The following is a 15407-nucleotide window of genomic DNA, read 5'->3' as shown; positions in this document are numbered from 1 at the left end:
CAGTCCGTCTACGACACAACCCTTGCCTGAGCCTGCCCTGTCTCCATAACGCCCTCCGTCGGGATAACAATCCTCATCGCCTCGCTCCTTACCTTCGCAGGCCCGCGCTCATGTCCTTCCGGAACACCATCCACCCTCCCGTTTTTCCAGCGCCCCCTCACGCCCGGTCCGAAGACCAATCTCTTCTGGCCGCCATAGTCACATCTTCCATGACTATTGCAAAATCCAGTCTTGCAGGCGTTGTTGCTCTTGCACTGAGCGCCGAGGCAGAGATCGGCAGAGGAACAGGGTGTGCAAACCCCCCATGAGCAGTACTCATCCCCATCACAATGCTGAGCGTTCTCGCACGGATTCCGCTTCCCCTTGGTGCTCAGACATGTTGGAGGGCGCAAGGCATGTCCAAAGAACGCAGTAATGGCATCTGGCGCGCAAGACCCGTTTGCATCGTTCGCGCCCGCAACCTTCATCGTCCCCGGTGGTGGAAGCGTAGGCCGCACGGAGCACGCCTGGCACGCACCGCCGGAACAGCGGAGGTGCGGTTGACACGGTTTCTTGCTATTACATGCACTTCCGATCTGGCCTGGTTGGGACTCGGGGTTGGACCGGCAGATGTTGTTTTTGCAGAGGAGGGTGGGTGCGCACGAGTCGGCGGAGGAGCAGAGATGGCCTTCACAACCAAATACACACGTACTGTCAGCAGGAATGTATGGGTTCAGCGGGATCTCAGTGAGCGAGGTCGATGGCGTGGACGGCGCGGGGAGGTAGGAAGACCAGTTGAAGTTACTCCGGGCTGTGGATGCGCGGGTTAGGATGTCTGTGAGGGCGGTCATAGAGGCGTGTTCGGGGCGAAGAGGGTTGATCATGGGTGTTGTGGATTCGTTCTTGGAGGAGAGGTGGGAGTAGATCTACCGTTCGTCAGCAGGTGTTTCAACGCTGGAGGAAGAGGCGAAAAGTTACCCATGGGATGCCACGAAGGTTCAGGGCGTTGCCTTGGTCGAAAATAGCTTCTTTTTTGTGCTCGAGTCCGGAGTCAGTGTGTACGTACTCCCACTCCTCAACCAACAACAACTTCCTCTTTCCTTGCTTGCCGTGGGCTCGCGCTGTCAGTGTGTTACCCATGATGAACATCTCCCCCCAAGGGGTTCCGGCGGTAGCACCTTCTTCTTGAGCAAATCGACCATGGATCCCTATCACGTCGATAGCAGGGCATTCAAAAATGCTGTCGGGGAAGTTCTGGATACCTCCGAGGCTTTGCAGGCCGGAGACGCCGCCGCTGATGACGGAGATGTTGGAGCTGTCGAGTCCGGCTTTGAATTTCAGGTGTGTGGCGATGTCGCAGAGCCAGGATTCGCCGGATGGGATGGGCCAGATGCCGCTGAAGGGTTGGTTTTGGATGTCGACGCCCTGTGGAGTGTGAGTACTGGACTACAACGATGAACAGCTCCGGCGACACCACGGGTGTAGATGAAGCGAGCAGATGTTGGAAGGCTATGCCTACCATGATGACTTCAGACAGTTCACTCCAACTCCTCCCCCCAAAGTTCTTAGACGGATAGTGCTTGAAGAACACATCAAGGCGCGTCTTGTAGATCGCACGGATGCCGTCATTGCTGTAGAAGTCTAGGAATGCGCCGCCTATCTTCTCACAGTATGCGTCGCATGGTACATTGTTGGTGCTTCGCAGAGCATGCGCATCGTGGGGAGCAATGATGACTTTGACCTGGCCCTCTGAAATGCGATGTACAGCCGCAAGCGTATCGTCGAGCTGGTCAAGTAAAGATTTGTCAAACTCGCCGAGTTGCGGCTCGGGATCGGTGTGGTGGCTGTCTGGGCGGATGAAGAGTCGGATGACTCTGGCCTTGCTTTTCACGATGGCGCGGATGGTTTCATCTCGGTGCTTGGGTGTGAAGTATTGCAGGAGAGGAAAGTTGACTCCGCCGAAGGAGTGGTTGTCTGCTGTGATAAGCTGTGCAGTTGCGAGTGGAAGGAGTGACGAGAAAGAAAGAGCGGAGATAAGTGCAAGCGTAGATGTAAGATGCATAGTTGGTGTCAAAGCGAGATGCATTGCGGATGTCCAGCAAGGCGACCATCCAGTCATTGATATATTGCTCCAAGTGAACACGTTGGGCGTTATAGATACGTCTCGCATGCGAACGGTCAGCTCAGTGTTATGCCTGCGGATATTGTAGTTGTTCATCTATTTTGATTGCCATGCATCAAGTGGCCAATCAGATGACGCTTCCCCAGATGCGTAGCCGGATGTCCTGACCACGACCCCAGATCCTAGTATTCCCGGTTTTAGCGATTCGCTCTCCTGAAAGCTGAATAGTTACGACAGTTTTGGTAGTCCTTCAGAAGAGGGAGCTGCAAAGGACAACTTTGCGTGGTATCGAGCGGCTCGGGGGGCCAGGCTCTGGAGTTGGGGGTCTATAACTTGGCCATATTTGTCTTGTGAGACTGCTTCGTCCGTGGAGGCTCTGCGGGCTCTTGAGCAGTACCTTCAGACTCGACATGCTGTCAGAGCGCGAATGCTACCAATGGTGGGATGGCCTGTGGTAAGCTGGCTCCGGGATGTTGCTAGGGCTGTTGGGGACGAGAGTGTCGTGTTCAGCAACGATGACCTCAACCTGCCGGATTTGCGCAGACGGCTTCAAGCCTTTTCAGAGTAGCCAGCACCTCTTCTCCAATGTCTTCACCGCTGGCTGACTGCGCGAATCGACCGTGCCGCAAGTCACTCAGGGCACCGACAGCTTCCTGGACTTCGGCTAGAGTTCGTTGGTTTTCCTCTTCCATCTCAGCAATCTGTGCTTCGAGGCTCTGGCAAGCATCTTCGATACTGGAGTAGACAGTCTGTAGCGTGTGCGGAGTCTTTCGCCCGTGTCCGGAAAGCTGCTTCACGTGTTAGCTGGTGCTTGAAGGTACTCCCATACTTGATTCACCTCTTCTTCCATCTGTAGTGCCACTGGATCTATTCCTGCAACGTATGCATCGTCCATCTGCCGTCTCTCTTGCGCATACGCTCGTCTCAGCGGCTTCGACCGCTTCACTTCTTTCGTGATGTCATTGCGCACGACTTCGATCTCAGCTTCGCGCAGGCGGTGCAGCTCACGGTACAGCTCTTGCACGGCCAGGTTTTCGCGGTGGCTGCGGGGGAAGATGTCAATGAATTGGCGCAGTGTCATGAAGTCGCGTAATGGTGCTGGTGCGAGGAGGAAGTCGCTGAGCAGCTTGGCTTCTTGCGACGACATGGTTGCGGTAGTTGTGGGCGTCGTGAAGTGGTCCAGATCGAATTGCGCGACCGGCGCGTCAGTGATGACGAGAGACTGGTGGAGATAGGCGTAGGACTGAGGGTGGGTGAAGCGCGTCGACGCGTTGGCCTGTGCGCGCAAAGCCTACCGTGAGATGCGAAGACAACAACGTCGCTCAAGCGGACACCACAACTCAGCTCATCATCGGCCTGCTCGAGTTGATCGAATCTATCTGATAGCGCAGCATCAACATCCATTGTTGCCACATACGTTGCGCGGCCTGGAGAAGGCAGCAGTGAGCGATACGTGTGCAGCCGTCCTCACCCTTTCCTCTCGTGTGGACTGCCTCCTCAACCAAACACCACCATCTCAAGCTTGACCCTCCACAACAATTATGGCGCCTGCATCGGCCACAGAAGCATCGTACCGCAAGGACGAGAAGGTTTTCTGCTTCCATCATGAGTTGCTCTATGAGGCCAAGGTCATTGATGTGAAGCCCAGCGAGGGAGATGACAAGAAGACTGGCTTCCAGTACAAGATCCACTACAAAGGGTGGAAGAACACGTATGTACCCATCTCTCGTAATCTCCTGTTTGCCTCTTGTTTGTCGTTTGGCAACCTCCAACCGTGGAAGTCACGTTTGCCCCTCGCCCACACCTTGACCTTAGGGTCAACCACTTCAACTTCACAGCGTAACAACACTCCACCCACACCCTGCCACCACATCAACCTACATAAACCGACCGAAACTTTCTTTGTATTTACTTGTGCTGACGAGAATCAGCTGGGATGACTGGGTGCCCGAAGATCGTCTTCGCAAACTCAGTCCTGAAAATCGAGAGATGGCAAACCAGCTGAGGCACGAGATGCTTCAAGCTCAGCGTGCCGCTCGGGCGCAACCACAACCCGTTAAGAAGAAGGCTCAAGGCTCTACTCGCGGGAGTGAAGAGCGCCAAACGTCTGTCTCCGCTGCACCTCGTGGTCAGAAACGCATGCGTGACCACGATCTCGAGAAGGTATATCTACTCTTACTGACTACAAGCTACCTTGATCGTTCAGCATGCTCTCACTTGATTCTAACGTTTCATTCCAGGAAGAAGTCTTCCAAAACAAGCGCGCTGTGCGTATCTATATGCCAGACCGGTTGAAGAGCCTTCTCGTCGATGACTGGGAGAACATCACCAAAAACCTGCAGCTCGTTCAGTTGCCATCCAGCAAGCCAGCTGCTGTCATCTTGGACGAGTACTTTGCATTTGCTACCTCGACAGGGAACCGCAACAGCACCGAAACGGACATCTTGGAAGAGGTAATCCAAGGCCTGAAAGAGTACTTCAACAAGAGTCTGGGTAGACTCTTACTCTACCGCTTTGAGCGTGAACAGTTCTACGACATCTCGACGCAGCTCGAGCAGCCAACGAATGACCTGGCCGGGAAGTCGATGTCCGAGATTTATGGCGGCGAGCATCTTTTGCGCCTCTTCGGTGGGTCCAAACACGTACACGTTTCCGCTCATCCTCTACTAACGCGTCCACAGTGTCGATGCCTGAGCTCATCGCCCAGACCAACATGGATATCCAAGCTGTCAACCGTCTCCGCGAGGAGCTCAGTGGCATGACGACATGGCTCTCCAAGGAGCCTCAAGTCAATGCTTTCTTTTCTTCCGTGTACGAGAGCCCAGGGCAGGCGTACATCGACAAGGTGAAGAGCAGCACCTAAGCCTGTTGCTTCCCGCGCGTTCTGTCTTCGTATCTGTATCATCACTTCTGCATAGGTTGGATACGGCGCTTTCGGTTACTTGGCACTCGACATGCGGCCTGCTCGGCTACAAGCCAAGCTACGGCGTCCGGCGCAATGCATGTTACATCTTCTACATCCCCGGCTCACATCCTCTCAACTATCATGACCCCTTGATCACATCCTCCAGCACTCCCACAGCCCACCTCAGGCACACCTCCATATCCCCCTCCGCCTCCTGTGGCATCCCATAAATCCCCGTCTTCTCAAGCACTTCCTCATCCAACTCCGCATCCACATCCCCATCCTCAAACAAAAACTTGTGATCCTTGACGTAATTCGGCCACACGATGTCATCAACATACCCCGGCGGATCTTCCCAGAAGCCCTCCAGTGTGACATACCCGCTCCGCGCCTCCCGCCTCTTCTTGGTCGCCTCGTAGCTCGTGCGCAAGAACACGCGAACGTCGAACAGTTCGCGGATATCTTTCATTTCCTCGCTGAACAGAAGGAAGCCGTCGACTATGCAGATGCGTCGGTCGCGCCAGTCTGGGTGGGCACGTAACAGTGCCTCTAGTTCTCTGCGGAGCTCGTTGGTGACGCGCGTAGATACGCCGTGTTCACCGACGCTGTTTTGGTCTTCTTTGCTGACTAGCCAGCCTGGACTTCTCCCATGCTGTTTGATGTGTTGCAGAGCTGATCGAAGGCCTGGTAGGTCGAGCGATTCGAGGCAGTCCCAGTCTTGCACGCCGTTTTTGACGGGGATTTCAGCGTCTGTGAGGTAGAAGTCGTCAAGATGGACGACGGAGAGTTGCTTGGGTGGGAAGATGTCCCGGAGGAGTCGGGACAGGGTTGTCTTTCCGGAGGAGGAGGGGCCTGAAACGCCTACTAGGAGGGGTGGTGATGACATGGGTGTGCTGCTGCCCACGTACGGGACCTCTAATCAAAGGCCGTGTTGAGTGGTGAGGGGTGGGGCTGCTAATGAGGTTGCAATTCCGGGGGATGTTCAGAAGGGTCGACTGACTAGAAGCCAAACTTTGTCTTGGCTTTCGCTGGTGATCAAGCCCCAAAGGTTTGGAGGGTTGTCGTGCTGTGAGGCTGAGAAACGTGACTGATGTTGGAGCTGGTGGGGGCGTGGGGCTGATTGATTGGTTCAACGTCCTGTGTGAGTTTAAGACTGGGCGTGGGGTTTGATCGGCGTTCGGTTCAGGGCCGACGCTAGTTGTGGGAGCTTCGAAACGCCTTCATCATTCAACACTCCTGTCGCAACGTCGAAGCTCGACCTTCTGCACAGCTTCGAGTTCGTTCTTCACCATGGAGCCCTCACCGCTGACGCGGGTGTCCAGGCCTGAGCTGTTCCAGCCCAAGATCATCAGCCTCTACGAAACGTTATTCAAGGTGCGCGTGTGCTTGTTCAAAGCCAGGGTTATAGCTCAGCGTAGACGCAGGAAGACGAAGAAGATGTCGAGCTCACCGAGGGCTTCTGGCAGGAGTTCTTCTTGCACCGCCCTGACTCGGCCGGCCTGAAGCGCATACTGGGCTCCGTGTCCCCAGACGAGATGCTACACCTCCAGGCGCATTCGCAGCAACTCTTCCGTCGCGCGATACAAAGGGCCAAGCAGGCCAAACCACCCTCGGACGAGGTCGCGCTCGAGGTACGAACATGCCGAGCCCTATGAACGCACCCAATGGCTCACTGGCCAGACCCTGACAGTCTTCCTCGACGCCGCCCTGACGAAGAAGTACACGAACCCAAGCTCCGACATCATCTCGGTTCTCGCTGGGCTGCACGACGCAGACGCCGTCATGACCGACTTCATAGCTACGCTGGACACTGTAATACGCACTGGACGCACGTGTATGTGGAAAGTCGGACAATAGCAGCTGCAGAGCTGACAAGATGCAGTGCCCCTACGACGTAAAGCTGTTCGGGCTACACTCTCCATAACCGCGGCCGGCTTCCACACAGCTTTGCCGTCATATTTCACACACCGCGACCTCTTTCCTCCGCTTATGAAGTACGTCCAAGACACCGACGACAGCGCCCAAGTGCTGCCCGCGCTGTACCTCCTCGGCCTCCTTGCCAACTACAACAAGTTCGAGTTTCAGAATCCGTATAGACTGCGACTGGACGACTTCGTAAACGATGCAATCATACGGGACATGATAACTTGCTTCGGTACCACTTGTCAAGAGGTCAGAGATGCATACGTGGCGATCCAAGATGACATGCCAGAAGCGTGGTCATTAGGCTCGACGTTGAGGACAATTGGGCTGGGCGTACTTGCTCCAGGGTCGCGGCCGACGACACCCACACCAAACCCAGAGGAGACCAAGTCGCTGTTCGCTGCCTTGCCAGGGCCGGAGATTGGTGTACTATTATCAACATACGACTTCGTCAACGCGAACAAAGTCTTTTGCTTCCACCTGGCGTCACTACCTGCGGCGACAAAGGGAGCGCCTTCCCCTCTCAGCGCTTACCTGTCCATGACCTCGTACCTGCTCCAGCACGCGCATCGATCGACAAGATCTGCTCTGTACACATACCTCTGTCTCTTCATCCTGCAGATACTAGTGGAAGACAAAGAGCTTGTGAAGCGGCTATGTAGCGATGAAAGCAAATTGTCCGTCCGCATGTGCCGTCAGAGACAGCCTTTGCTTCCGCAAGTTGCAGGCGAACGGGTCCCAGCTGCCGTCATACTAGATCTCATGATCGATGGCATCAATCACAACCTGCGAAGACGGCTCGATGTTGACTTTTACATGTATGTGTGTGCGAGGATTTGCCGCCATGCCTAGCTGACAAAATACAGTCTCTCCCTCGGCATCCTACTACGTCTTCTATCATATCTCAGCCGCACCAAGACACGCATCACCTACCATTGGTCCGAACTGTGGAGAACACTCCTATCGTTCCTCCGCTTCCTGACTCAATATGAGAGTGACATCAAGTCAAACTACAAATCCAGCAAGATGATCGACATACTGGTCAATGTCCTCGCATTCGCTCTATCAAGCGGCGAGAACTTCCTCCCAGACCCTGCCTCCTACGATGATCTCTTCTACAAGCTTGTCGAAACAGGCGACATACTCACTAAGTTCCGCGACACTTTCGGATTGGGCAGCTCAGGTGCAATGCAGATCCTGGTTGATGTGTCTTCGCATTACCATTCTCTGCTAGCAGACGGCAAGAAGGGAAAGCATTTCGGTCCTGAGGAGGTCAGCATCGTGATCAAGCAGGGATATGAAACTCTGTCTATTGATTCGAGCGAAGGATTGGATGGATGGGAGAAATTCCGTGAAGCTGATTTCAAGTCGTTGCTGAAAAAGATTGCAAGAGCGGCCGTGGATGATGCGAAAGCTTTGAACGAAGAACGGTAACGTCGCGCCTGCCTGACCATGTTGCCCATGCTCTTCCTTCGTAAGATCGTCGGGTGTCGAGGCTTCCCTCTGCATGTGTTTGTTTGGCAACCACGCACCTGCCCTGGCGGCCCTGGAGCGTAAACAACTGCACGCTTGCAGGTGCCTGAACGCTCCACACACACAACACAACGCCATCTTCACAACCGACATTGCACATTCCAGCATATTAGCTGCCGACACTCACTATCGACAATCGCATTACTACTATCAACATGGGTGACCTCACCGAGCAACAGAATGAGCCTTTGGCCTCGATCAGCAAAGAGGAGGCCCAGTCTCCACGCGGCCAATCGGCCGAGGAATCGCAGGATGAAGTGGCTACACTTCCAGCCGACAACGCGGTTACTCCTGGCGAAGGTGTAGATGCTGCTGCAACGTCAGCAACTGCCGGAGAGCTGGTTGCAAGCTTTCCAACTTCACCTCTGCCACAAGTCGGAGAAGTTGCATCTGAGGCAGCTCCGACCTCCTCTGAATGTACAGAAGTCTCAAGTCCGCTACCTGCGCTGGTTACGGAAGCCGCGCCTCAGCCTCAGCATGAGGATCCGCCACATGCAGCCGGACTCGTCGAAGACCCGTTGGAGACCGGCGTACCCTCTGCCAAGCAAGATAAAGGCAAAGGGCGCGCAGTCTCACCCCCAGAGCTGGCCGAACCAAAGCAACCTGCTTGGCGCCTATCGCCTCAGAACGCGGACGGCTTGTTTCGTGTACCCAGTCTGGCATTGACAAACGCGTCTGAGAGCCGCACCGTTCTTCTGCCTGCCTCGCCTCAAACGACAAAAGCACCTGTGAGAGGAGTTGGCCAGGTCCGTCTCACTGTCAGCGAAGGGTCCGATGACTATCCGAAGATCGTCAGTCCACGTACCATACGCCGCAGAGGCAGTCCAGGGTATGAGCCACACCGTAATTTACCCCGGCCCCAGAATATGAGCGACCACCGTTCCGTTACCCTGTATGCGGGGAACCCGCTCTTCCGTCTCTGCAAGTCGGTACCTTACATACTTGGACCCCTGGTACTAGTCACGCGGCTCCAGCTCATTGTTGAGACACCAACTCTACTGCCAGATGAGGTCAAAGATCTGGTAGCCAGCAGTGGGCTTGATGTTACCTTGCTGGCTGAATACGACCTGGCGTTGTTGAACATCTTGGGCTGCCTTTGGAATGATTAGGAATCCAACCCCTATAGAGAGTCCGGATGGCTCACTACAGGCCTTCCGACGCAATTGAAAGACGAAGCGACCTACACAGACATGCGGTTGGAGCTTTACTTTCTCAGGCGCCATACAGTAGTGCATCGGCGTTATTGCAACATACTGGAATTTCTCGAGCACGTCAAACGATGGCGCGCGCTACCCAATCCTACCAAAGTTCTCGATTACGATGGAGGCAAGATACCGTGGAAACATATCGTTGGCCGACTTGGGAAGTTCGAAGTCGACTTCAGAAAGCTCGATGGGGGATTGTACGAAGAGCTGAGGGCCTGCGAGAACTACAATGACCTGACCGCCAAATTGTTCGAGATACAGCAGCTGCAGAAGAGCGGTGCGCTCGAAAAGCGCTTCAAGAAGTGGAAGGAACAGGGGGACAGAATGCTTCACAACAAGCTGAAGGCCGAGACGTCGAGCAAATTTACCGTTGGTCTCAACAACAAGCGGTTCTCTCACAAACATCCTCTGGGTATCGACGCAAATGACCTAGAGGCAGAGAAATTGACACAAGCCACCCAAAATGTTGCGCCAAAGTCAAACGTGGCTTCGCAGGACCAGAAGCAGCTGGAGGAGCAGGCAGAGCCGAAGAAGAAGTGGGTCAGGGGTTGTTTGGATACAGTCAAGCGGTGGTGTTAGTACCCCGCCTGGCGATACATCCTCATCGTTCTCGTTGTCTTTATCCCCCTGCTCGGAGGGTTTGTGTTTCTGCAGACACAGCAAAAGGGATGCGGCGATGCATGCTTGGGACACGCTTGAGCTTCGTTGCAAGCGGTTTGGGCAGAAGCGTATAAGAAGTCATCACATCCATCACAAAATCAGTTGTTAGCTTTCGAACCGTCCTTTCTCTTGAGTTTGACCAAGTTGTGACTTTAGAGTGCACCTTCCGAGGTTGACCTTCATGACGCTAAATTCAGCCCCACCGTGAAATCCATAGCGACGCGAAAGCCTCATCTCTTAAACCTCAAATTTCCCACATCACCATGACATCTCGCAATGCTCGACCTACACCAACGGCAGGGACTGCCGTGTGACAGAATCGATCAATCTCCCTTCCACATCCGTGCGGGCGGTTGGAGACGACGTCAACGGCGGTTGAGCTCGGTGCGTTAAACACGGCAGGCGGCACGGCAGCGGTGCTCCATCGGCAATTCTAGTGTCGCAAGGGAAGCCAACTGTGGAGGATACGCAGGTCTGGCCTCATGGAAGTCCTGTCTGACCGGAATGCAGCTCTTCTAGTCTCTTGCGAACAAAGGGATGATGCCTGCCAGAGGAGCCAGCACCAAGAACGATGAACAACAGCACTCGAGCTGTCATGCCAAAATTGGTAGACCATTTGGGGTACGCCACAGGTGGAAACTCTCGGCAAATTTGCTTGCTAAGCCCAAGTCAAATTGCCGCTTTGGGCAGAGTGGAACGATTGTCACACCACTATCACGCTGAGCCTTGCGAAAATTGGCACCTCCACACGTGCAGAGCAAACCTACGATGTACGACAGCTTCCGCGCGCCCCGTAATCAGATCCGACAACTCTTCTTCAGCCTTACAGTCTTTTTGGAACTACTGTACGGCGGGAATGTCCGCTTAGTCTGCTGGTAGTCAGAGCTTGGTGCCCATCACCCTATGATGACTCGGTTTACAATATCAAAGGGAGAATGAAGGACGACCCTCCGGCGCCAGCGATCGACACTTTGCAGAGCGACTATCACAATTCTTGTTTGCTTCGCAGAAGTGCGGTGTATGCGCCGACTCGACAGCAGCAGAAATCGGCGATGATGGGAGCCATGCTCTCGGATCCTCAGACACAGCTGGGGTTTGCGTTCCTGATCGACGTCATGTTCAGTTGATCAACTCGACTCGTGGAGTTGACCCTCCGGAGCATTCGCCGGCGAATTACATAAGGGAAAGGCAGCCGCTCGCTTCCACGCAATCGTTCGACGACAAGTTCCTTGAAGGTCTGAGGTTTGCTGTAGTATCCGCAGGATTGGTTCCGTCAATACATCGGCTCCATTTGCTTGCAGCTTTGGGAGCCTGAGATCGTCCGAGATGCATAACCTGCTGTTGTGTTACAACAGCAGACGCAACGACGATTGACAGTCTTTGACAGAATGGTAGAGGTCGTCTCCCTCATCCAGCCGGGAGCTCTTTCCTGTTCCGCATCTTTGATTTCGGCGAATCGGCATGTCAAAAGTCGGCGCGCGCATGTGCCACGCAGGAATACGAATCAACGGCGCACGGGAGCCTGGCCCCACTGTACATGAGAGCAGCTGCCCCTCTCTACCGGGCAGCACCGATATGAGCAGTTAATGGTTCGACAAACGCATACTACCAAAGCCTTCGGATGCTTACTGTAGAAGCAAGGATCTTAGTCAAACATACATAGGGGGGGACGCGGAAATGGAAGGATGTATCAACGGCGGAATTGCGGTTTTAAGTTTGAACCGCATGCCTCTCGACTATCCTACCCTGAAGTTAACAAGCGAGACGCAACAAGCTTGGAAAGCGGAGCGTCTGGCTCTCGGCCACACAAACCAAGCACAGCCTTTGCCCTGTTGAGTTCCTGACAGCTCTGGAATCGTCGATATATATACGAAGGAGGCTCGTGTCTCCCACACCACCATAAAGTAGGGTCCTGCCTCTGGCGTAACGAGTTACCGTTATCCATCAGCGTTGTTTATACTTTAGCCTTCGGGCAGACCACTACATATATTCCCACCGAACCATCAAACCACCCAGCAATCGTTACACATCATTACACATTCCACACGTTCATTCATCGACATCGGCAATGAACTATTCCGGCTACCCGAAGGTAGCCAACCTCGACTACTCCCCACCACAGGAGATGTTATCCTACCCCGGCGATGAGTTCGGGAGTGCGCATCTCGCGGACACTTACACCACATCTCCCGAATACTCGCTCGACTCCTTCTTCGACCAGGCCCTCACATCGGTTGACATGTCATCGGCCTTCCCTAAGGACCAAGGCCAATTCAATCCCACACTACCAGCAACTGGCATATCAGCGTCGAGCACCACACCGAGCAATAGAACAAGCATCTACTCGACTTCGCGACACCCATCGGATGCCGCACCGTTCGGTAAGCTCGAACAACTTTCGTTCGGCTTTTCCTTCGACCCGATATCAACCGAGCCGTTCGAAACAGCCTGCTTCTCCCCAAACACCCACATCTCCTCCAGGACCCCTTCCCTCTGCGGCGACGCACCGGAAAAGGCCTCATCACCCTCCCTCTCGCCTCGCAACCTGAAGCGCGAATCCCCTTCATCCCCTGACTCGACCTCAGAAGATCCCACTCCTAAGCGGCCTCAACGGAAGCGAGGCCGACCACGACTTGATCGCACCAAGACAATCTCCAGTACGTCTTCGCCATCGTCGAAGAGCCAGAAGACCGGACGCCTACCACACAACCAAGTTGAACGCAAATACCGCGAAGGCCTCAACGCCGAATTGGAGAGACTGAGAAGGGCCGTGCCAACACTGCCCCAGAGCGATGAGGCTGGAGCCATGGGCCAAGCCAAGCCAAGCAAGGCTATGGTACTAGCGAGTGCCATCGAATACATCCGGAGGATTGAGGCAGAAAGAGATGCATTGAAGCTCGAGAACGAACGGCTCCGACAGGCCGCAGCGAGTGGACAAACAATCAGAAATTGGAGAGTCGAGGATGAGTCGCTGCAGGAGTTTCTGACGGATCCGTGAGGGTTACAAGGGGATCTCAAAACGTCAACTGTCATATCAGTTTGTTGGGTATGGATTTTCCGGATAGATTAGAGCGCTGGCGTTCCGGTGTGCACAGTTTTGGGTCGACGGAGGATTTCTTTGGAACTCCACTTTATCAAGTGCTGATGCTGGCGGAGGCTGTACTAGAAGCTAGATGTAATTCCTTCCTGTAGTTACGAAGTCACGATACCCAGGCAATGGTTGCCATGCAATGCAATATGTTTGCAGTTCAAAGAGCCATTGGTCCTCCAACATAAGTCAACCTTTCCATGCAGGTACATAAACTTCTAGGCACTGCACCGTACAAGAAGAAGTCTAATTGCTTTTTCCACCCTAAATCAAGTTGTGGTCTAAGGGACGGAGCGATTCTGGTGATCCCCCGCTGGCCCCACCTGCACTGTCGAGCTTCCACCCAGGCTCCAAAGCTCAAGCACCAACATGTCTTCCACCCCAACACCGTCAACACCAAGCACCCACGTGAAAACCCGCTTCCTCATACTCTCGGATACGCACTCCTCCGAGCCCTCCCAAAACACCAACAATGACGCTCCCTACCGCTCTCCCCTCCCAAAAGCCGACGTCCTCCTGCACTGCGGTGACCTGACAATGCTCGGCCACTTCGACGAATACGAACGAACCCTCAACATGCTAGAAAGTATTGACGCAGAACTCAAGCTCGTGATTGCTGGGAACCACGACATCAGTCTTGACGAGACGTACTACAAGAGAATGGGACGGCACATGCAAGGAAAGCGGTTCGATGCGGATATGCCGCGTGGAGCGAGGGAGATGTGGATGGGTGAGCGTGCGAGGAAGGCTGGGGTCACGTATTTGGAGGAAGGTAGGTATACGTTTAAGTTGGGGAATGGGGCTAGGTTGGGCGTGTGGGCTAGTCCGTACCAGCCTGAGTTTTGCGTATGTATACATGCTTGTGCTTGATGGTCTATGCTAACTGTATGACAGGACTATGCGTTCCCGTATCAGCGCAATGAGGATCGATATAATCCTCCGCACCAGTGTTCACCGGGTGCCACGCCTATCGCTGAGAACCCTGTGCCGGATTGGCAGGAGAATGAGGGAATCGATGTGATTATGACACACGGCCCGCCCATGGGCATACTTGATGCAGTGCAGAATGGTGAGCATGTTGGGTGTGAGCATCTACTCAGAGCTGTGAGGCGGTGTAGACCGAGATTGCATTGTTTTGGGCATATACATGAGGGGTGGGGTGCGCAGAGGGTTGAATGGGCTGAAGGGGAGCAGCTGGACGTCAAGCCTGAGGAGCATTTCAAGGGTGCTGACGCGATGGAGGTGGACAGGCAACGGATGGAGGATGGGCGAGCGGCATTCGTGGATATCAGTCATGGTGGGGACAACGCCATTGCATTCGGACGAGAGACCTTGATGGTCAATGCGAGCATCATGTCGGTCACGTACAAGCCGGTGCAGGGCCCGTGGCTGGTGGACATGGATCTCGAAAAAGCGCCTGTCAACTGAGCTTGAGGAGCTGTCAACAAGCACCTGTGGCTGGTGGGCATCGTCCTCACGTCAACGCACCAGAGCCGCCTGTCGGTTGGCAACCGACCTGTGGCTGTGCGAACGGTACTCGGTAATGGTATCAATCAACTGAGGACGGCAGATCACAGTTATTCTCGATGCAGATACCGCTTTTTTGTTTGCGAAAGCGAGTCTGCCAACCTGGACTGCTTTCCTGACGGCATTGGGTCCTTCATTGGACCACAGAAATAGACTCCCATCCTCGTTACACGCCAAGTCGTCATCGCAGCAATGTGCAACCACTCAAAGCCTGCAAAAACCGTCCGTTACATCCAGAACCCTCGCGTCGCCGGCACTTGCGCACTCCCGCAAGCCTGCTCCACGCCCTCTCCACACAAACGTCCTCGCTTCACAACCGAACGATGAGCGAAGCAGGCACAGCCACGTATATTTCGCCACTCCCCAATTGCGCACCAATCGCATCTGCCGCACGTGCATGACATCGATGGAGAAGCCCAGAAAAACAGGGTCGCGACACGGAAATGCCATGTTCTAGCTGTGGCT

At 54.4% G+C, this 15407-nt stretch overlaps 9 protein-coding genes across 9 annotated transcripts; 6 read left to right on the top strand and 3 right to left on the bottom strand.

Moving 5' to 3' along the window:
* Positions 1-8: 8 nt before the first annotated feature.
* BU25DRAFT_433705 (glycoside hydrolase family 5 protein) lies at positions 9-2041 on the bottom strand (the record flags this gene model as incomplete). Its single annotated transcript, XM_033708800.1, has 3 exons — positions 9-905; positions 958-1404; positions 1499-2041. The coding sequence occupies 3 exons, from the start codon at positions 2039-2041 to the stop codon at positions 9-11; spliced, it is 1887 nt and encodes a 628-aa protein (XP_033558398.1).
* A 581-nt stretch (positions 2042-2622) lies between these two features.
* On the bottom strand, positions 2623-3248 carry BU25DRAFT_433704 (uncharacterized protein; the record flags this gene model as incomplete). The annotated part of the gene is made up of 2 exons (XM_033708799.1): positions 2623-2889; positions 2940-3248. 2 exons carry the CDS (start codon positions 3246-3248, stop codon positions 2623-2625), a joined length of 576 nt encoding a protein of 191 aa, XP_033558397.1.
* A 186-nt stretch (positions 3249-3434) lies between these two features.
* On the top strand, positions 3435-5117 carry BU25DRAFT_413763 (NuA4 histone acetyltransferase complex, Eaf3/MRG15 subunit). The gene is made up of 4 exons (XM_033707112.1): positions 3435-3812; positions 4033-4264; positions 4342-4729; positions 4783-5117. The coding sequence occupies exons 1-4, from the start codon at positions 3643-3645 to the stop codon at positions 4962-4964; spliced, it is 972 nt and encodes a 323-aa protein (XP_033558396.1). The 5' UTR covers positions 3435-3642; the 3' UTR covers positions 4965-5117.
* BU25DRAFT_413762 (P-loop containing nucleoside triphosphate hydrolase protein) lies at positions 5017-6137 on the bottom strand. The gene has a single exon (XM_033707111.1). It carries the CDS (start codon positions 5890-5892, stop codon positions 5146-5148), a length of 747 nt encoding a protein of 248 aa, XP_033558395.1. The 5' UTR covers positions 5893-6137; the 3' UTR covers positions 5017-5145.
* A 109-nt stretch (positions 6138-6246) lies between these two features.
* On the top strand, positions 6247-8490 carry BU25DRAFT_163473 (DUF1741-domain-containing protein). The gene is made up of 5 exons (XM_033700751.1): positions 6247-6380; positions 6431-6637; positions 6687-6840; positions 6889-7747; positions 7796-8490. The coding sequence occupies exons 1-5, from the start codon at positions 6297-6299 to the stop codon at positions 8361-8363; spliced, it is 1872 nt and encodes a 623-aa protein (XP_033558394.1). The 5' UTR covers positions 6247-6296; the 3' UTR covers positions 8364-8490.
* On the top strand, positions 8491-9661 carry BU25DRAFT_163139 (uncharacterized protein). Its single transcript, XM_033700748.1, has one exon. It carries the CDS (start codon positions 8618-8620, stop codon positions 9569-9571), a length of 954 nt encoding a protein of 317 aa, XP_033558393.1. The 5' UTR covers positions 8491-8617; the 3' UTR covers positions 9572-9661.
* Positions 9653-10246, top strand: BU25DRAFT_461383 (uncharacterized protein; the record flags this gene model as incomplete). The annotated part of the gene is made up of 1 exon (XM_033710438.1): positions 9653-10246. One exon carries the CDS (start codon positions 9653-9655, stop codon positions 10244-10246), a length of 594 nt encoding a protein of 197 aa, XP_033558392.1.
* A 2033-nt stretch (positions 10247-12279) lies between these two features.
* BU25DRAFT_163155 (uncharacterized protein) lies at positions 12280-13555 on the top strand. The gene has a single exon (XM_033700749.1). It carries the CDS (start codon positions 12396-12398, stop codon positions 13323-13325), a length of 930 nt encoding a protein of 309 aa, XP_033558391.1. The 5' UTR covers positions 12280-12395; the 3' UTR covers positions 13326-13555.
* BU25DRAFT_163156 (ser/Thr protein phosphatase family protein) lies at positions 13556-15162 on the top strand. Its single transcript, XM_033700750.1, has 2 exons — positions 13556-14261; positions 14310-15162. Exons 1-2 carry the CDS (start codon positions 13785-13787, stop codon positions 14841-14843), a joined length of 1011 nt encoding a protein of 336 aa, XP_033558390.1. The 5' UTR covers positions 13556-13784; the 3' UTR covers positions 14844-15162.
* Positions 15163-15407: the final 245 nt, after the last annotated feature.

Source organism: Macroventuria anomochaeta (assembly GCF_010093625.1).
Source record: "Macroventuria anomochaeta strain CBS 525.71 unplaced genomic scaffold BU25scaffold_32, whole genome shotgun sequence".
NCBI lineage: Eukaryota > Fungi > Ascomycota > Dothideomycetes > Pleosporales > Didymellaceae > Macroventuria > Macroventuria anomochaeta.
This window is presented reverse-complemented; position numbering and strand designations above follow the sequence as displayed.